General features: G+C 50.0%; 1 protein-coding gene across 1 annotated transcript; it reads left to right on the top strand.

Moving 5' to 3' along the window:
* Positions 1–5,622: 5,622 nt before the first annotated feature.
* On the top strand, positions 5,623–15,914 carry BPIFA3 (BPI fold containing family A member 3; the record flags this gene model as incomplete). Its single annotated transcript, XM_080716528.1, has 6 exons — positions 5,623–5,746; positions 10,291–10,441; positions 11,972–12,079; positions 13,021–13,170; positions 14,318–14,399; positions 15,801–15,914. 6 exons carry the CDS (start codon positions 5,623–5,625, stop codon positions 15,912–15,914), a joined length of 729 nt encoding a protein of 242 aa, XP_080572654.1.
* Between the last annotated feature and the right edge of the window lie 4,424 nt (positions 15,915–20,338).

The following is a 20,338-nucleotide window of genomic DNA, read 5'->3' as shown; positions in this document are numbered from 1 at the left end:
GGCTTCTTGTCTTGTCAGGGTTGATTGTTTCTAGACTGATCCTATGACTTTGGGTAGATCCGTCCTCTTGGCCCCAGTGTCCCCCTGGGCAGCAAGGACTTTGGTGTCAGCCTCTGTGTGCCTTTGGCAAGGACAGACTGCAAGGTGGTGTCTTAAGGGAGAAGCGCATCTTGGCCCTGATAACCCTATTTTTCTTCAGCAATCTTCTCAAAAAATGTTCACTACCTCTATTTCCTCACCTTCATCCACTGCTCAGTTTTTTATAAACTGGCTTCCTCTCCCAAACTCCCTAAAATAACTTGCTCTGGGTCATACGCAACCTCCTGCACGTCTGATACAGGGAACCCCTACCCTGTGCTTTGTTGCTCAGGTCCTGTAACAATTAGCACCTGTGTTTGTCAGTTCTGCATCTTTCTACCAAAATACCTGACAAGAACAACTTAGACAAAGGACCATTTCTTTTGACTCATACTTTGAGGTTCACGTCCATGGTTGGCCATTTCCATTTCCTTGGCCCTGAGGCGAGGCAGTGATCATGGGGGGTGGGGGGGTAGCTGCTCATCTTCTGGCATCAGGGACGCAGAGAGACTGGAAGGGACCACAAAAAAGATGAACCCTTCCAGAGCACACGCCCATGGCTTGTTCCTCCAGCTAGGCTTCACTTCCCAGTGTCCACCTATCAATGGATCCATCCCCCAATGAGGTTGGAGCCCTCAGGATTCAATCATTGCTTAAAGACCCCACCTCTGAACATTGCTGCGCTGGGAGCCATGCTTTGGGGACATTCAGGTCCCAGAACTAAGGACACATCAGCTTTGGGGGACATTCCAGATCCTGCTTCAGACAGCATCCTCACTGCTGTGACCCCAAATGCCTGATGACCACAATTTAGAGAAGGAAAAGTTTATTTGTTTATGGTTCTAGAGAACACACACACACACACACACACACACACACACACGGACACACACACACAGACACACACACAGACACACAGACACACACAGACACACACACACACACAGACACACACACAGACACACACACACACACACACACACCTCAGTCACTCTGAGTTTCCATCTGAGTCACGAGATGAGAAAACAGAGTGTGGGGATGTGCCCAAGCCACACCACTGAGACTCAGCAGTCAGGATTCAGACCTGTGTCTGTCTCACCATGGCACAAGAGAATACACCGGAACTGTCCCTATGCGTGTATCTGACCTTCTCCTCCCTGTCTTTTCCCTTTTCGGTCACTTTGGTTTTATTGGCTTTCTTGTTCTTCCCACAACTTTCCAACTCAAGGCTGGGGCGCTGACCAGCACACTCCACCGTCCTCATCACCTCCAAGTGAGAGGGGATCTACGCCCGGGTGTTCCCCACCCCGCCCAGGCACCATCTCTATTTTAATTCCTTCATAGCGCTCCTCATTCTATGAGATCATCTTATTGCGTCTTAGTTTATTTGCCCGTCTACCCACTGGACTGCAGTTTCAGTAAAGGCAGGAGTAGCTGGGTGTGGTTCCCCATATTTGTAATCCCGTACTTAGGATGGAGGATCGCAGGTTCGCAGTCAGCCTCAGCAAGTTGTGAGCCTCTCCGCGACTTAGTGCAACCCTGTTTCAAATAAAAAATAGAATGGGGGGTGAGGGTGCAGCTCAGAGGTAGAATGCGGCTCAGCCCCCAGTACAACAACAGCAAGGCAGAGGTTCGGTCCGCTTTGTTCACTGCTCCGTAAAAACTGCCGTCTCACTGAGGAGCAAGCGCTCCCAGCCGGGACCTGCTGCACAGGAGAGCCGGCGTCACTCCCAGGGCCACACAGTCCTCTCCTATGGACAGGTCCCAGATTTCCAGAAGGGGACCCCAATGGGGGGAATCTAGCTCTGCAACCATGAGAACTAAGCAGAAAAAAAGACAAGGATAAAAAAAAAAAACTTGGTTTCTTTGTTGGGAAGCAGAGGAGAAGCCAAGTTTTTTTTTTTAAGAATGAAATTAGTAATTGAGCAGGTCTGATGTGCAGTTTTAAGGATACCTTGTGCACATTTCCTCTTTCCTCCTGTCTGACTGAAGGCAGGTGAAACTAAATGGCTGTTCGTTCCTAAAGACTTGCCTCCCTCGTCTCCTCCTGAGAGCACCTCTGTTAGGCCAGATCCTGGGCTCCTTCCTGCCCCTCGTGGTCTAGAGCGCTCATGGCGATGGTGACAGCTGCAGCCCTTGCTGAGCCTGGCGATCAACTCCAGCTCAGGGAAAGTTCTGCTCTTTGCTCTGCGTGTCCCTTGGGGTCGTTACTGACGTGTGTCTAGAGAGGAAAGATAACTAGGCAAAGCAAGCACGCAGTCTAGGGTGAAGAGTAAGGACTGTGAGCAAGTTTACTCAGAGACAAGATGGAGCCTCCTAGTGGCCACAAGGGCTGGGTTCAGGTCCGATACCACATTTGCCAGCTGAGTGCCCTTGGACGGGTAACTCCAGATTCCGAGCTCGGCACCAGTCTTGAATCACTGTTCTTCCCACCTCTCCTCATAACGCCAGTGTCTGGTGGACGGGTGGAGAAGCGAGGATCGTGTTAGGGAGCGGGGCGGGGCGTGGTGTGGGATGGGAAGCTGGCGGAGAATGAGCTGCTGCAGCTCCTCTGACCTGCCCCCTGCAGGGCTGGCCGCCTGGCTCACACTCAGCTCCAGCCCGTCCCCAGCTGCTGACCCAGCATCCCTGTGCCTCTGCAAAGGGAGGCTAATAAAACTGGCACCTACCACAGAAGGGTGCCTTGAGGATTAAATAAGAAACCATGAATGCACCCCTGCAGGTCAGTCATCTCAATAAGTGGTAGCTGGTAACAATGTCATCATTTCAGTGCAGGGTCCCCCTGCACCCACACATAGGGATCTAGGATCTACCTATGGAGGATCTGACTCAGTTACTCAGAGGTGGCCCAGGACTCTGGTTTTACAAGTCCCACCCCTCCTCCAAAACACTGCAATGCCCCCGAAACCAGCTTTTCCTTTTGACTTCTTCCCTGAGGCCACCCTAGCAGAAGCCTCAGCAGCACCTTCATCAGACTTGATATTCCATCCAGAAAGGGCTGGTCCTCTGCTAGCCTTGCTATTTTAAGAAAAACTGTCTTTAGGTTAAGTTCAGTCTCTGGTCTTCTCTGATTGTTTCACACACACACACACACACACACACACACACACACACACACACACCTGTAGAATTAGATTCAAGCATCTGCACTAATGCTCCTGTCCACTCTACTATTCCCTGGAGCGAGGCCCTCTGCCCTTGGCTGGGGACCTGGAGAAGCCTTAGAGCCCAGAAAAAGCAGAATCCCAGACCAGGTCCCTGAGGGTACACTTGTGAATAAGCTTTCTTGGCCCTGGGGTCTTCTGGGAAGACATCCTTCAGGGTGGTCCTTCCTGACAGCTGTGGCCTCCCCTTGGACACACAGGTGCAGACTGAGCCCCTGGTCCAGTGACTCCAAAGCCTGTCTCTCTCTCTCTCTCTCTCTCTCTCTCTCTCTCTCTCTCTCTCTCTCTCAACTGAAGATGGAACCCAAGGGCATTCTACCTACGAGCTATACCCCCAGCACTATTTTTTTATTTTTTAATTGAAAACAGGGTCTCACCTTGTTGCAAAGGACCTCACTAAGTAGCTGAGGCTGTCCTCGAACCACAGTCCTCCTGTCTCAGCCTCCTGAATGCTGGGATTACCAGCATGTGCCACCGCGCCCGGCTCTCAAAGCACATCTCTTAGCTGTACGTGATTGGGCATCACACTGGCCCTAGATCCCGCGCTCGCCCCTGAGAGGGGCCCCGCGTCCCTCTAAATCTGTTCTCACTGCGGTGCATCTGGCTCTGGGCACCTTCACGTCCCACAGCATTGGGTCTGGAGACTCCGTGAGAACCACAGTGGTAAGGAGGCAGAACGCTTGTCCCCACCCCAGAGCTGAGACGTCCAAAGGGCCAAGGACAATAGATTTGCCCTTCTCAATGGTGCCTGCTCTTCTCCAATTTTCTTGACAAGAAAATAACAAAATTCCAACTGGTTACACAAGACCAGGAAAGTTCGACAGTTCACAAGAAAGTAACTGATATTCTACAAACATCCCCAAAGGGAGTGTGAACCCTGAGCAAAGGACCTCAAATAGCAGAAAGCTGACACCGTGAACACAGACTTTCAGTCCCATCTCTTACAAAACCAGGCAGCGTGGGGGGACAGCACGGGGTCATGACAAATGCCTTTGTCTCGGTGCTCACAGCAGGGGAATTGTGGGGCCCGGGCATGAGGTGACGTGAGAAAGAACAGGGGACCCTGCTGCACACCGGGGAGCATGTGCTCCGTGTGTGAAGGGAAACATGGGCAGCTCTGAGCAGAGCAGCACAGTCCACGTTCTGTCTTCAAATGACTGCTCAGGATGCTGCCAGGAAAGGGGCTACAGAGGGGCAGGGATGGGAACTGGGGACGCAGTCAGGATGCCTTTGCAAGAGGCCAGGCCAAGATGTGGCAGCTGAGGAGAAGTTGCTCTGGATGGCAGACAGGATCTCCCTGCTAATGGGCTGTGGGCGATGAGAAAAGAGGAATCGGAGCTGCTCCAAAGGACTGTGGCGCCATCCTTGAGAGTACGAGGACAGGGCATTTGGACAGAATTCCCTGAGTCCCCTTCCCACAAGACCAGGGCTCCTTGGAAAACCTGGTGCTGCAACTTTAAGCCTCTCTGGTCCCCTCCTCTAAATCTTATCCAGAAAGATGAGGCTCATCCATCCATCCATCCATCCACCCATCCATCTATCCAATCATTCCTTTATTTGTACCACTTAATAAGCATGTGGCAAACATGGTAGACACCATAGACGTGAGGATTAGTTAGACGTTCACTCTGCCCGCTAGAAACTCATATTTGAAGATTCAGATCTCAGCTGTCCTCGTTCATCTATCCAGTTAAATCACTCAAAACCATTCATTCCAAGCATGGAGGCACACGCTTGGAATCCCAGTACTTGGGAGGCTGAGACCGGTGGACCACAGGTTCAAGGACAGCCTCAGCAAGTAGTGAGATTCTCATCAACCTAGTGAGACTCTGTTTCCAAACAAAAATAAAATCTGGCTGGGCTTGTAGCTTAAAGGTAGAATGCCCCTAGGTTCAATTCCCAGTGTCCTCCCTCACAAAACATCATTAGCACTTAATTTTCAGCAAATGAGCATTGTGACAGGGATTGAAACTGGTCTTGCTCTTAGGAATGCTCCAGTCCAATTGGACAGCCCAGGGTCAGCCATCCTGAGCCATTCATTCATTCATTCATTCATTCACTGAAGAGTCACCAACGCTCAGGCGGAGCCAGGGCCTGGGAGAGGATGACCCAACAGTGGGCTCTGGTGAGCGTCTCCAAGCAACCAGCCTCTCTCTGGAGCCTCGGCCAGCCCACAGCAGTCTGCCTGAGAGCCATGTGAGCAAGCCTGGGAGCCCTGCTGGAGTCCATCACGCCACCTTCCACAGCATGCTAGGGGCTCCCTCCACTGTCATCTTCCCACGGAAAGCCATGTGCCCATCCAGCCAAGTGGCCGCTCTCTCTGCGATCTTCCTCGGCCCCATCTGACCCCTCTTGACGCCTGCAGGTCCCAGAAGCCAAGATGTGTCCACTCTGGAGACTTCTGACTCTCCTCGGATTGCTGGTCCTGCCTTGGATACTACACAAGCAGCCCTGGCCTGGCCTGGCCACGGCCCAAGCGGACAGCAAGTCCACCCTGGCGAGAAGTAAGCTCTGCCCTGCACGTGGCCACTGTCCTGGGGGAGGCACACAGCCTGGGCCCCACTGGCAGACACCTGACCGCGAGTCGCCCCCTTACCTCGTTTTCTTCTTTTTCTTTCCACCTCGAATCCAGAACAGTGAGACTGAGTTACTCACATGTCAATTCATCAATTCATAGCCCACTGTCACTCCTGTGAATCAGCACATGGCTCCTCTTTTGTCTTGTTTTCCTCTTAGTCTTATTTCTATTCCCCATGGCCTTGGTGGCACAGCAATGTGTTTTGTGTGTGTGGAAACATGCTTTCACATGCAGCGTTTGGATTTGTAGCTCATTCTGGGCTTTCCAGCTTCACTACACACTATGCCGTTGATAACTGCGCTACCTCTGCGGGTGCAGAGAGGCCCATAGGTCTTGAACCTCAGTCTGCTTGGCCATTACCCTAGGGCTGGACACGGGCTATCCTTAACTTCCCGCTGTTGTAAACTACCCTGAGATGACCACTTGTACATGTCCCTGCCAGACCACGAGGGACATTTCTCTGGGACACACTCAGAGGGAAGATGGCTGGTCCCAGGAGCAGATGGAACTCAATTTAACTAAAATTGCCAGAGTCTGCCCTCGAGTGGTGTGCTGGTCTAGACTTGCTTCAGTAATCAATGAGCGCCCCTGTGTCCCAATGGTCACCTCTGCTGGCAGGCATGCATCTGAACCAGCCTGCCAGCGTGGCCAGAAGAGGCCACAGGCGGGGCTTAAACAACAGACATTTATTTTCTCACGGTTATGGAAACTAGCAAGTTGGCAGGGTTGGGGAAGCCTCTCTTTCCGCCTCCTCTACTGTCCACAGCCTTTCCGAGGAAGAGCTAGCTCTTCTTATAAAGACACCAGTCCTATCAGGTCTATCAAACCCTATGACCTCATTTAACCTCTCCAAATACCACCACACTGGGAGGAGAGGAAGACACACGTCAGGGTATAAGGCCATTGTTCTAGCTTTCTTCTAGTCTGAGGTGCAGTGGAGTGATGTCGAAGTATTTTAAGTTGGTTTTATCTGACTGGTAAGAATTTTGCCAAATGTTTCTACTTTTTTGAAGAACCTGATCTTATATTTTGCCCCTTTTTTGTTTTTCTGAGTTTTTTCTTTTTTTAATCCTCTTTTATTTTGAGATGCTAGTGTATTCTTGACATTTGTCTCCAATCGGATTCTAACCTTTTTGTGTGTGTGTGTGTGTGTGGGTCTGGGGATGGAACCCAGGGACATTCGACCTCCGAGCTACATCCCCTGCCCTATTTTTTATTCTTTATTTTGAAACCGGGTCTCACTGAGTTGCAGAGGGCCTCACTAAGTAGCTGAGGTTGTCCACGAACCGCGATCCTCTGGTCTCAGCCTCCCAAATGCTGGGATTACAAGCGGCACCACCACGTCCGGCTTTGGATTCTAACCTAATGCCAGTAGTCCCTTGGCATCCACTGGGAGGGTTCCAGGACACCGCAGATGCTCAAGTCCCTTTTACAAAATGATACTGTATTCACACAGAACCTGCACACAGCCTCTTCCTCTAGATTGCTTTTGATATGTGAGTGTCATGTAAATAATTGTTTAGAAAATAAGGACAAGAAAAAGTCTATACATGTTCAGTACAGATGCAATTCTTTTTTTCAAATATTTTCAGTCCTTGGTTGGTTGAATCTAAGGTTGCAAACCTGTGGATACAGAGGACAAACTGTATTTCTCTCAAATTCTCATCAATTAACTTTGCTTATTAGACAGGAATATTTTCAAATTCATCAAGATCTCATCCTATAGCTTGTATTTGAAGAGTCTTAAGGCCTTGCCCTATTCCAGTCATTTTCTACTTGGGTTTTTCTACATTTTTATAGTTTTTCCGTATGTATCCAGGGTTAATCTATGTGAGGGCTATGTCTGTGTATGTGTGCAAAGTGGAGATCCAGTTGCTTCTGTCCATGTAGTAAGGCAGTGCTCTACACCCATCTACTAAATGGTCAGATTTCTAAGGGTGAGAATTCACCTCTGTGTACTGTACGCTGCAGATGGGTATCAATTTCTATATCGATCACATAGAATTTAAAATACAACATTTTCGGAGAATACTGTTGTAGCTGAGAGACCTTTATTCTTCCAAGTGAATTTTGGAGTGCATTGAATTCCTTAAAAATTCATCTAGAAATTTGATTTGCTAAGTTAGAAAGAATTGATAGTTTTGCAATGGTTGACCCTGGCCTCTCAGTCATAAACTTAGTACATCATTAATCTAGAAACCAATTTATATCCCATAATTGAATTTTAAAATCCTATGAATGTTTTGAGCATGATATGTTGATTCCTAGAGAATTTATAGTCTTTGTTGCCACAGTAAATGTTAGCCCATTTTCTATTATATTTTCTCATTGGTGTTATGGCACAGATGAGATTTTTAAAAACTCTTGATTTTTGAAAATTAATTTAACATCTAAAAGTCTTGTGAACCTCTTATAGTTCTAATAGTTTCTCTTTTTGTTAGATTTTTTTAATCTAGATTATAATATCATCTGTGGTGACAATTTTCTCTTTACTGCTTCTTGATGTTTCCCCATACTTTCTATGCCTTTTTTCACATAGCCAGTGTGTGTGTGTGTGTGTGTGTGTGTGTGTGTGTGTGTGTGCACGTGCACTATACTGGGGGACCGAACTCATAGGCATTCTGCCTCTGAGCTACATCCTCAGCCCTATTTTATTTTTTATTTTGAAACAGGGCCTCACTAAGTTGTTGAGGGCCTCACTAAATTGCTGAGGCTGGCCTCAGGCCTCTAATGCTCCTGTCTCAGCCAAGTACTAGGATTATAGTCATGTGCTACCATCCATGCCTGGCTGGCTACTAGGGCCTTTTATAGGAATGGAAATGTATCTAGAATTCTCCACTACATGAGATATTTTCTGTAAGCTTTTGGAATACAGTTTTAATTTCATTAATGCAGTTTCTTATGTTCCTAGTTTTATTTAATATTTTTCTTTTTCTTTCTGTTTTTTATTTTAATTTTTTTTTTTTTTTTGGTGCTGGGAATTAAAGCCAGGGGCATTCTACCTCTCAGCTACATCCTCAATCCTTTTTATTTTTATAAAATAAAAAAGAGGGCCTCACTAAGTCTTGCTAAGTTGCTGAGGCTAACCTGTGATCCTCTTGTTTCAGCCTCCCAAGTACTAGAATTATAGGTGTGTGCCAGCATGCCCAGCTACACATTTTTCTTAGTCATAAATTATTGGCCTTTGACAAAATTTTTTGCATCTAAAAGTTTTTTCCTCTAATCCATTAAATGATAAATTTTATTAACAGATTTTTCTCTATTGACCCATCCTAGAATTTCTGGGATAAATTACAATGTACAGTTTTATTGGCTAATAAATTATATCAGATTATAACACAATTTTCTTTTTCTCTTAATAGAGTAGAAATCCATTTATTAAAATAACAAAATTAAAAATTTGGTTTTAGCCAGGTGTGGCGGCGCACACTTGTAATCCCCGCACTTGGGAGGCGGAGACAGGAGGATCGCGCAGGTTCAAAGCCAGCCTCGTTGGCTTAAGAAACCGTTTCCAAAATAAAAATATAAAAATAGGTCTGGGAGTGTAGCCCGGAGGTAGAAGGGTTTCCAGGAACCCTAGTACCACACACACACACACAAACAAATTGTTTTTTGCAAACGTGTCTGCATTGCAATCCTGGCTTTGCCACCAGCACAGGGAAGCCGCTTGGCCACTCATCTATCAAAGGATGCCCAGGGCACGGCCTGGATTAACATGTGGTGTCAAACGAGAGCAGGATATCTGAGTCCCCGCTCCCGTGCTTGACCGCTCTGTGGCTCTGAGCAAAGCTTTGAGTGTGCAGCGCTTCAGCCTGCAGTCTCCTCATTTTTGTTGAGACTCCAGATGTACTTTCTTTTTGTAGGTGACAGGAACTAGGAGTGCTGGGAGGGGCCTGGGGCTGGGCCTGGGGGGGAGAGCATGGTGTCTGCTGCTCTGCAGTCCCCCCTCCCTGCATGGGGCCTGACTGCAGGGGAAGGCAGTGAGCCCACCGCCCCTGTGGTGAGCTCCAGCATGTCACGGGCCAGCCCATTCCAGGCAGGAGGACCTGGAGCCCAGAAAGGGCAGCTGCTTTTTTTCTCCTGGAAGCCCCACTGGGTCCTGCCATTTTTTCCTGAGGCACGGTGCGGTGATTGGCATTTACTCTTCACAGTGACCTGCCCATTCTTGTCTCTGAGCAGCGTCTACAGGGATCCGCACCTGTGTAAGCTCTGCGACACAGCGCAGGGTGGGCTCAGAGTCTCTCCTCTGGCCGCCGGCACTGGCCCGACCACCTGCAGTGTTTGTCTCTGTCTCTTGCATCTTGCAAAGTACAACTTCACAGATGAAAAGCATGGATCTCAGTGGGAGACATGTTGACCTGCACCGGCCAGTCACTTAGCCAGAAGGGGGTGTCTGGTCTGCAGCCGGGTCCCCAACCCCACAGCCCACCTTTTCCACTTGGCATTACAACTGGCCCCCTGTCCATCCAGTTCTTTCCCAGGGCCTCATGAAGCACAACGCAGAGGGCCGGATCCAGAACCTCCGCCTGCTGGACAGTCTGAACATCTCAGGAAAGGTGGCCCCGGGGATGGTGGGCTGGCTGATCAACGGCATGAACAGACAGCAGGGGCAAGAGATCAGGTGAGACCCGGAGCCCGGCACGCTCTGGGCGATCAGGAGGGCAGGGTGCACGCTTGTGAAGAGGGAGGAGAAGAGACAACCTGGCAGGAGGACGGGCGAGCCCCAAGCAGAGGCCATGGGGAGAGGCCGCAGAGCTCTCTGCTGGACAGCCCAGGAGCCAACATGTCTGCATTGCAATCTGGACTTCACCAGCACGAAGGCCGCTTGGTCACTCTAGATTCACCTACCAAGGGATGCCCAGGGCACGGCCTGGATTAACATGTGGGTGTCAAACGAGGCCAGGACATCTAAGTCACCGCTCCCTCGCTCTGGGCAAAGCTTTGAGTACGCTGAGCTTCAGCCTGGAGTCCCCTCGTGCCATGGGTAGTAATTGTCCCTGCCTCTGAGGGACACACACCTTCCTCTGGTGGGCACAGTGGCTATGTAACCATCCATAGCTACGATCTGCCCCCCAGAATGGGGCCTGCTCCTGTCTGTTGTCACCCCGTCCCTCAGACCTGCTGCTCTGACCTTGGGCTCCCTCCCCTAATCAGAGACGCTGGTTCTCTACGTCTTCATCAGCACCAGTAGCGACCAGCAGGGTTTTCCTATGATGCGTACGACCACAATCGCCTCCATTCATTCCTTTAACAAATGTCACACGTAACGCTGAGCACCTACTGCAGCCAGGACTTGCCCAAGTACTGGGGATACAGTTGTGAACAAGACATAAGGTCACTGCCTTCTGGATCTTGCACCCTAGTGAGGGAGAGAGGCCACCAAAAGTAAGTATTTTCTGGTGGCGAGGCCTGTTGTGAGAACAAATCTAGCAAGGATGAGTGAGGGACTTAACAGGAAAGCCTTCCAAAGAGATGCAGAAGAGAGGAAGTGACCGGAAGGGCCTGGGGAGCAGCCAGGGGGGTTGGTGCGTCTGAGGAAAAGTGGCTGGGAGTGCGGGGAGGCACAGGAGCTGGGCTGTGGAGGCAGATGGGGCCCAGCCCTAAGGGTCTGGGGGCTTTGGTGTGGAGTTTGGATTTTGGTGAGGAGTAATGAGAAACCAGCAGAGGCCGGGGGTGGGGACGGCCCTCGGGCTGCCTCACAGAGAAGAGGCTGTAGAGGCCGAGGTCATGGCAGGAACCAGGAAGTCAAGGCACCTCTGGGAAGAGGTGATGTGGCGCCACATGAGAGCAGCGGAAGCGGCCAGGCTCCGGGCAGAACTTCACAAGCAGAGCCACCGTGATTTGCTGATGGGCAGAAGGCGGTGGTGAGGGATGGAGAGGAGTCAAGGGCAGCCCCGGGGTCCAGGCTCCTGGGCACATCGTGGGCCATCCACCAAGAGGAGAGGTCGTCAACAGCTGGGCTATGGGTTGCACCCATGAAAGCTGTGCAGAGATGTTCAGGGGACTCTGGGACAGGGCAGCTGTGACACAATGAAGGTCTGAGCCCAGCCACCAGGCCCGCTTTGCAGACAGGCCACGTGGATTCTCAGCTAGATTCCTGGCCTCTCTGAGGCCCTTCACTCTTACGGATGTCTGCTCTTCTCCTGTGTAGCACCAACATCACCAACGTGCAGCTGGACTGCGGTGGGATCCAGATGTTTTTCCATAAGGAGTGGTTCTCGGCAAACATCTCACTTGAATTTGACATTGAACTGAAACGGTGAGTCCACAGGAGAGGCACCTGTGAGGTGCAGCTGCTCCTCCTCACTGGGGACCGGGGAGCTAGGGGGAAATTTGGGAGCCTGGGAGGTCCAGGCTTCCTGACCTCAACCTGAATTCGGATCCCAGCTTCCGAACTCACCGCTGCGTGGCCTCAAGCAAGTCCACTCTGCGCGCCTTGCGGTTTCTCCAGCTGAAATGTAGATGGCACTCACTGGCCAGGGGAGGCAGGTCATTTGCTCATCTAAACCTACATGAAGCCGGGCGTGGTGGCACACCCTGGTTTCCCCAGTACTTGGGAGGTTGAGATAGGAGAATCGTAGGTTCAAGGCTAGCCTCAGCAACTTAGTGAGACTGATTCAAAATAAAAATTTTAAATGGCTGGGAGTGTAGCTCAGAGTTCAATGCCCTGAGTTCAATCTCCAGTCTCTCTCTCTCTCTCTCTCTCTCTCTCTCTCTCTCTCTCTCTCTCTCTCTCCCTCCCTCCCTCCCTCCTATGAGTTCACCACCCAGGGCTTGATAAAAGGAAACATGAGTTACGTCAATGACCCCTCTCTCTCCTCCTGTTCAGATGACCCTTTTAACATCACTGCCCCAAGGAAAGGGAGACTGAAGCTAAATGGCAGCGATTTTAAAAACAGAGATTAACTTTCAATGTGTGAATTTCCCAGGGCTCCTAAGCTGGTCTACTGGGCTGGAGAAGAGTTCAGTGGTGAAGCAGGTGCTTGGGATGCTAAAGCCCTGTTCTGGTCCCAGGACCATAAAAAGTCACCCTGGCCAACAGCCACTTTCTCCTTGATCATGGACCTCAGGTCTTAATGGGCCTGGTTTGTTGGAAAGGCCCAGAGAGCCTGTGAAGCCCTGACAGGGGAGAGTGCCCATCTCGGCCAACACAGCCGCTCTCGTGCGGGCCACTCCCACCCGCCTCTCTCGCACCTGCAGGCCCTTCAACGACAACATCATTAGGACACATAAACACATGTGCCTGGCTGTGGACTTCTGGCTGGAGAAGGACGAGTTTGGCCGGAGGGATCTGGTGATGGGCGAGTGCCGCACGGAGCCGAGCAGCGTCCGCACAGCAGTTCTCGCCAAGTGAGCCCACTGCCCTTCCCCAAACACAGCGGTCCCTTCCCCAGGACCTGACCCTCCAGTGTCCCGTGCCCAGATGCCCTCTGCCACCCTCTCCTTTCCCTGACTGGAACCTGGCCTCCTCCACTGCATTCTTTACCCTGCCATAGAAGTGATTTTCTTTTTCTTTTTTTTTTTTTTTTTTGGTGGTACTGGGGTTCCTGGAAGCCCTTCTACCTCCGGGCTACACTCCCAGACCTATTTTTACATTTTTATTTGGAAACAGGGTCTCCTAAGCCAGTTCGCGCGGCTGGCTTCGAACCTGCGCGATCCTCCTGTCTCTGCCTCCCAAGCGCGGGGATTACAAGCGTGCGCCACCACGCCCGGCATAGAAGTGATTTTCTAATGTGCAAATCTGGTCATGCCTCCAGCCCCTGCTCCAACACCGCCACCATGTCCCAGTACCCTTGGAATGGAGAGAAAATTCCCAGCATTCAAGCCCCCGGCTGATTCTGCAGCCCTTGACCCTCAGTGTCTCTGAAGGACCCACACACAACATTCCTTGCATTTCCACACCACCGGGCCTTTGCACATGCCGACCCTTCTGCCTGGAATGCAATTCCTGCCTTCCCTAAAGCACTCCCTCCCTCATCACTTATTCATTCAGATATTTCCCAAGAACCTATGATGTGCTGGCCCCCGTGCCTAACACTAGGGACACAGGGTGGACATGACAAAAATCAGAGTTTAGCAAAGCTCAGTAGACTGGCCTACCAAGTCTGCCAACCTCATCAGATCATGTGTTCCTTGAGGACAAGATTTATCTCTGGAATTACAGAATGATGACCAATTAGGACCTCGGCAAATGCCTGCCCATTTACTTACCAATGCATTTTGGCCTATTTATTCATTGAACACCTCCATTGTACAGACATTCTTGACAGGAAAGGCCGCGGTCACTGATGCTTTCCTGACACGGTTCCCACAGAATGTGCCCTTCCTTGCTGTGTGACCCTGGGCAACTCACAACACTTCTCTGAGCTCCCCTTTGACTACTGCTGATAACGATACCTCTTACCTGGGGCCTGCTGAGAAATAAGACGCGAGTGTACTCGACACACACCAGCTTGCACTGGCGTTGCCTGGATTGACTCCTTCTGTTGTGTTTTAGAGGTATCCCACCCAAGATGAAACATTTTCTCCACACCCTCAAAGGGAGCCTGGAAAAAATCCCACATCTGGTAGAAAGTCAGGTAAGTCTGAGAATAATATTGGTGTCTTGAGCATCCTTGAGTAAGTCCAAGGGACAGGGCATATCTATGGGCAATTTAGTAAAGGATTCTTTCTCTCTCTTTCTCTCTCTTTCTTTCTTTCTTTCTTTCTTTCTTTCTTTCTTTCTTTCTTTCTTTCTTTCTTTCTTCTTGGTACTGGGGATTGAACCCAGGGGCAGTATACCCCTGAGCTACACCCCCAGCCTTATTTTTTTATTCTTTTTTTTTTCAGTACTAGGGATGGAACCTAGGGGTATTCTACCTCCCAGCTAAACTTCCAGCCCTATTTTTTATTCTTTACATTTATTTATTTATTTATTTATTTATTTATTTATTTATTTATAGTACTGAGGGTGAAACCCAGGGATTTTTCTACCTCTGAGCTATACTCCTATTTTTATACTTTATAAAAGTATACTTTATATTTTTTATAGCTGATATATTTATGAGCTATTTTTATACTTTATTTGGAAACAGAGTCTCACTAAGTTGCTGAGAGCCTCACTAAGTAGCTGAGGCTGGCTTTGAACCTGTGTGATCCTCCTGTCTCAGCCTTAAGTGCTGGGATTAAAAGCGTGCACCACCACACCCGGCTTATTCTTTATTTTGAAACAGGGTCTCACTGATTCGCAAAGGGCCTCACTAAGTAGTAGCTGAGGCTATCTGTGAATTGCGATCCTCCTGTCTCAGCCTCCTAAGTACTGGAATTACAAGCGTGTGCCACCACGTTTGGCTCTAATTTTTGTTCTTTATTTTGAAACAGGGTCTCACCAGGTTTCGGAAGGCCTCAGTAGTTAAGACTAACCACGATCCTGCCATCCTCTTGTCTCGGTCTCGCAAGTACTGGGATTACAAGCATGTGCCACCATGCCTGGCTAGCAGAGGATTTTGAATCTTGGATTTTAGAAACTGAAAAATTGTAATGAAAATTTTCAGTTTTAGCCAGGCATGGTGGCACATGCCTGAAAGAGGAGAATCACAGGTTCACCACCAGCCTCAGCAATTTAGTGAGGCCCTCTGCAACTTAGTGAGATTCTGTTTCAAATTTTAAAAAATAAAGTAGGACTGGGGGTGCTCAGAAGTAGACTGTCCCTGGGGTCAATCTCCAATACCACACAAAAATTTCAATTTTGCCAGTGTGCCTTGGACAAGGGACTTAGCCCTCTGAGCCGTGGCTCCCATCTGCAGCATGGCCCCCACCTCACGCGGTGGTTGTAAGGATTCAGGGCGACAGGGCACGCAGTGCTGTGTAGAGCTGGCACTCAATGTGAGGCACCACTTTGCCACCGTTCTTGCTGGAAGCTCCGGGGCACTGACGCTCCCTGCTGCCGGGGCTCCTTCCCAGCCCATAGCCTGACCCTTCCCTCTGTGCTGGTGGCCCAGGTATGCCCTCTGATTGGTGAAATCCTCAGGCAGCTGGACGTGAAACTGTTACAAGGCCTCATGGGTGAGTGTCTGGTCCATCCCAGGGGCAGTCCTCAGATTGGCAGGTGCTAAAAGAGGGGCCGCAGACCCTGAGCCCTGGTGAGGCTGTCAAGGGGTGTCTTCATTGCTGGGAGGGCACTGGAGAAGAAGCAGTAGGGTCTCCTCTCCATGGTCCTCAGGAGCGCCAGGAGAGTGGAAGGGTCTCCTACTGAGCGGGCCTGCCAAGTCACCCTGACCTTCAGGACCTTGCAGATTCTGGCTTCTGCCAAAAGTCCTTCCCAATGCCAGAGGGAGCGCTGGCCCCACTCTAGGCCAAGAGCAGCCCCCGAGAGGCAGAGGACCAGTCTAGGGCCCTGCCCTTGCCCAGCTCCAGGCTGTGCGCAGAGGACAAACAGTAAATAATTCGATATGGTTTGCAAGGAGGGACGTGAAAGCTCCCGGTGCCAACCCTTGGTCGTCCTGGAAGGAGGAAAGTTCCTTTCACTGTGCACCTAGGGGTTGGAAGGATCCCCTGGGGACTGGGCTGCCCCTTCTTTTTACAGAACAGAAAGAAGCTGCTCCTGAACTTGACCAGCCATGAACCCAGCCAAGCCCGGAGCACCGGCTTGGGGGTCCCGCAGCCCTGCTGCTGGCCGGAAAGAGACTCCATCTCCGGAATCCTCAGGTCTCTCGGCCTGGGACTTCTGCTATCCCTGGAAACTTGACCCCAGCTCCTGTGGACATCCTGTCCTCTCCCACAATAAACCCTAGCTCTGACAGGTACCCCAGTCTCCCCACCTCAGCCCCGGGAACAAATATCCTGGATTGGCCCAAAAATCCCAGAGAAAACTGGCCTTTCTCAGCCATCTGTGACTGCTCATCCGTGCTGGGGGCAGGCCTGAGATTCCCCACCACTCATCCTTTCTTTTGTTACTTATTTATTCATTTATTTATTCATTGCAGTACCAGGGATGGAACCCAGAGGCATTCTACTTTTGAGCTACACCCACAGCCCCATTTTTATTCTTTATTTTAAAACAGGGTCTCACTGAGTTGCAAAGGGCCTCACTAAGTAGCTGAGGCTGGCCACTAACCTTTGATGCTCCTGGCTCAGCCTCCAGGTGCTAGGATTGCAAACGTGCACCACCACAGCCGGCTCATTCTTTCACCTATATTTATTGAGCAACCTCTATGGTCAAGGGGGTGTAGAGAGAGGGCAACAAAGCGAAAATGCAAAAACTCTGGTGCCAAACAGACCCAAGTTCACATTAGACTCAGCCCAACTGGGAGTTCAGTGAGGATACAGGTCCCACGCTGAGTCCCCAGCCCTGGCACAGAGTGTGAGCTCAGGAAGGATTTGGGGTTAATATGGAGGGGAATCCTGGTTTTAGGGCTGGGAATTTGTTTGAACAAAAGTATTTTACCTCTTAGTCTTTATTGTCTACAAAATGGAAATTAAAATCTTGCAGGTGCCAGGTATGGTGACGTGTGCCTGTAATTTCAATACTTGATAGGCTGAGGCCGGAGGATCGCAGGTTCGAGGCCAGCCTCAGTAACTTAGTATGCCCTCAGCAATTTAGTGAGACCTTATTTCTAAATAAAAATTTAAAGAGCTGAAGGTGTGGTTAAGATGTAGAATGCCCCAGGGTTCAAACCCCAAAACAAAGAAACAAACATCTCTCAGGCTATGGCGTCACTGGAGCTCCGGCACACCTCTGGTGGGAGAGGAACCAGACCTGAGCTGACCGTGGGCCGGCTCCGTGACTCAGCAGTCCTGAGACCTGTGTCCCCAGCAGAAATAAATGCACGCATGCACCAGACAACAAGGATGTTTGTGTCCGCCGCACACTAACACCTCCCCTAAATGCTCACCAAATGAATGGGCACAGCAGGTGCACGTCTCGTGGGGCGGTGACCCACGGAAATGGCCTACAGCGCCATGGGGTCGCACAGCTAGGCCTCACGCACGTAAAGTTCCGCAAGGAAGACAGACGTGCGCTTGAACTCACATCCCTCCTTCCGAAAGATATCAGATCGTTCATGGCTCATCCCGCCAGAGTGAACGCCGGGATCGCCTTGGCGTGTGAGCAACGCCAGGGGCTTCTGGAAAGCTGGTCACACTCTGTTTCTTGACCTGGTGCTAGTTGCAGGGAGGAGAGTTCGGTTTGTGAAACTTGACTATTCATACATGCGCATTCTTAGGAGTGATTTTAACAGTTTTAACAGTTAAAAAAATTACCATGCAGGATGCCCACTAGGAGTACACGAGAAACCATTGCCATGTGCTAGGTTGATGGAAAATGTTTATTAAATGTCATTTACCTTGCTACTTATTTGGCTGTTGTCTAATTATTAAATATTCTCACCCTTACCCATCCAACAGTGGAGAAAGCAAAGGGAAATAACCCTTAATAATAGTAGCACAGTCAGGCTTGGTGGCGCACGCTTGTAATCCCAGAGCTTGGGAGGCTGAGACAGGAAGATTGCACAGGTTCGAAGCCAGCCCCAGGTACTGAGTGAGGCTCTCAGCAACTTAGTGAGACCCTGTTTCCAAATAAAATATAAAATAGGTCTGGGAGTATAGCCCGGAGGTAGAAAAGCCCCTGGGTTCCACCCCCAGTACCACACACACAAAAAAAAGAAAGAATAAAAATAGGGAATGTAACTCGGAGGTAGAATGCCCCTGGATTCCATCCCCAGACTCACAAAAAAAAAGCACAGCCGGGCGTGGTGGCACACACTTGTAATCCCAGCATTCAGGAGGCTGAGACAGATCACTCTTCGTGGACAGCCTCAGCTACTTAGTGAGGCCCTCTGCAACTCAGTGAGACCCTGTTTCAAAATAAAGAATAAAAAATAGGGCTGGGGGTGTAGTTCAGAGGTAGAATGCTGTTTGGTTCCATGCCCAGTACTGCAAAATTAATAATAATAATAATAATAATAATAATAATAATATAATAGCAGCACATATTAAGCACTTGATTATACTGAGCTCTTTACTTGGAACTTACACTTGGAGTCACATAAACGCTTCATAAACGCTTCACAGCAACTCCAGGAGACAGAAAACTCCTACTGAGTGCTGTGTGCATGTGTGCCTCTACCATCTTGTACTCCATTGAGATATATGACTACAGTGCACCCAATAAAAAGGTTAAAATAAAGAAAACTCCTATCCCATTATTCTTGAGAGTGCTGAGGCTCAGAGAGAGAGAGAGAGAGAGAGAGAGAGAGAGAGAACTTTCCCAAGGTAATGTCCCAGGGGGCAGCGCTCAGCCAGCGGGTTCTAGAGTTCACTTTCCTAAACACTGGGTCCCGGCTGGGTCCCCCTCCCTCTGCCCCACACACGTGCGCACTTAGGGGAAATGACGAGACACACGTTCAGCTAAACTGACAAGCTCAAACAAGGAAGTGTCAACAGCTCAGAGATGAGAATAAGGCCAGAGAACTTCTTGTCTCCATCTTTCAACTCGAGCTCCCTAATCCGAAACGCTCCACCACGGATCTGCAACCCTAAACGCCACATTCCCCCAGCTTGGGGTTCTTCCTGCTCGTGACTCAGAGAGCAAACACAGGAAGGCCGGGCCGTCAGTGAGGCTGCTGGTCCCCTGCTAGCGGAGGCAGTTTCTGTCCCCATTCTTCCTGGCCCCTCCTGGGCAGGCTCAGGGGCTTCCTCAAGACCCCTCCTTGGGGTTCTCAAGTTGTCTTTTCATTTTGAGGTTCTGGGACTCGTGAGCTGTGGGCTCATCACACTTTCCTCTGGAAGACCTTGTTGGACAGTGGACCTCTGTGCAGATCCTGAGGTCCACAGTGGGGAAGGGGGGCAAACACAGATTCAGCCCCAAATGTCCAGAGGTTTGCCCAGGCCCTGTCCGCCTTGTCTTGCCCCTTCCAGGCCCTTCTGTTACCAGTGCCAACTGCATCAGGTGTGGAGTAAGAACTACATTTGTTTCCATCAATTTTAACCCTCTCACAGTCCCAGGGGTGGGGGGTATAAGCTCTGTGTTATAGGTAAAGAAACCAAGCTCAAAGAGGGAAAATGTTGAGTGAGTTCTAGAGATCTTCTGTACAGTGTTGGATCCCAAGTCGATGATGATGTCCTGTGCACTTAGAGGTCTGCTAAGAATTCAGGGTTTATGTTAAATGCTCTTACTAACAATGATTTTGTGTGTGTGTGTGTGTGTATGTGTGTGTGTGTGTGTGTGTGTGTGCGCGCGCGCGCGTGCGCTACTGGGGATGGAACCCTTCTACCTCCAGGCTACACTCCCAGACCTATTTTTTATATTTTATTTGGAAACAGGGTCTCTTAAGCCAGCGAGGCTGGCTTTGAACCTGCATGATCCTCTTGTCTCTGCCTCCCAAGCGCAGGGATTACAAGTGTGCGCCACCACGCCCGGCTACAATAAAAATATTAACAATTTAAAAAGAGCCAGGTGTGGCTGTACATGCCTGTAATCCCAGTACTCGGGAGGCTGACACAGGAGGATCACAGGTTTGAGGCCAGCCTCAGCAACTTA

The sequence above is a fragment of the Muscardinus avellanarius genome (assembly GCF_963383645.1).
Source record: "Muscardinus avellanarius genome assembly, chromosome: 19".
Taxonomy (NCBI): Eukaryota; Metazoa; Chordata; class Mammalia; order Rodentia; family Gliridae; genus Muscardinus; species Muscardinus avellanarius.
Note: the sequence above shows the minus strand (reverse complement) of the source record. Positions and strands in the feature narration are given on the sequence as shown.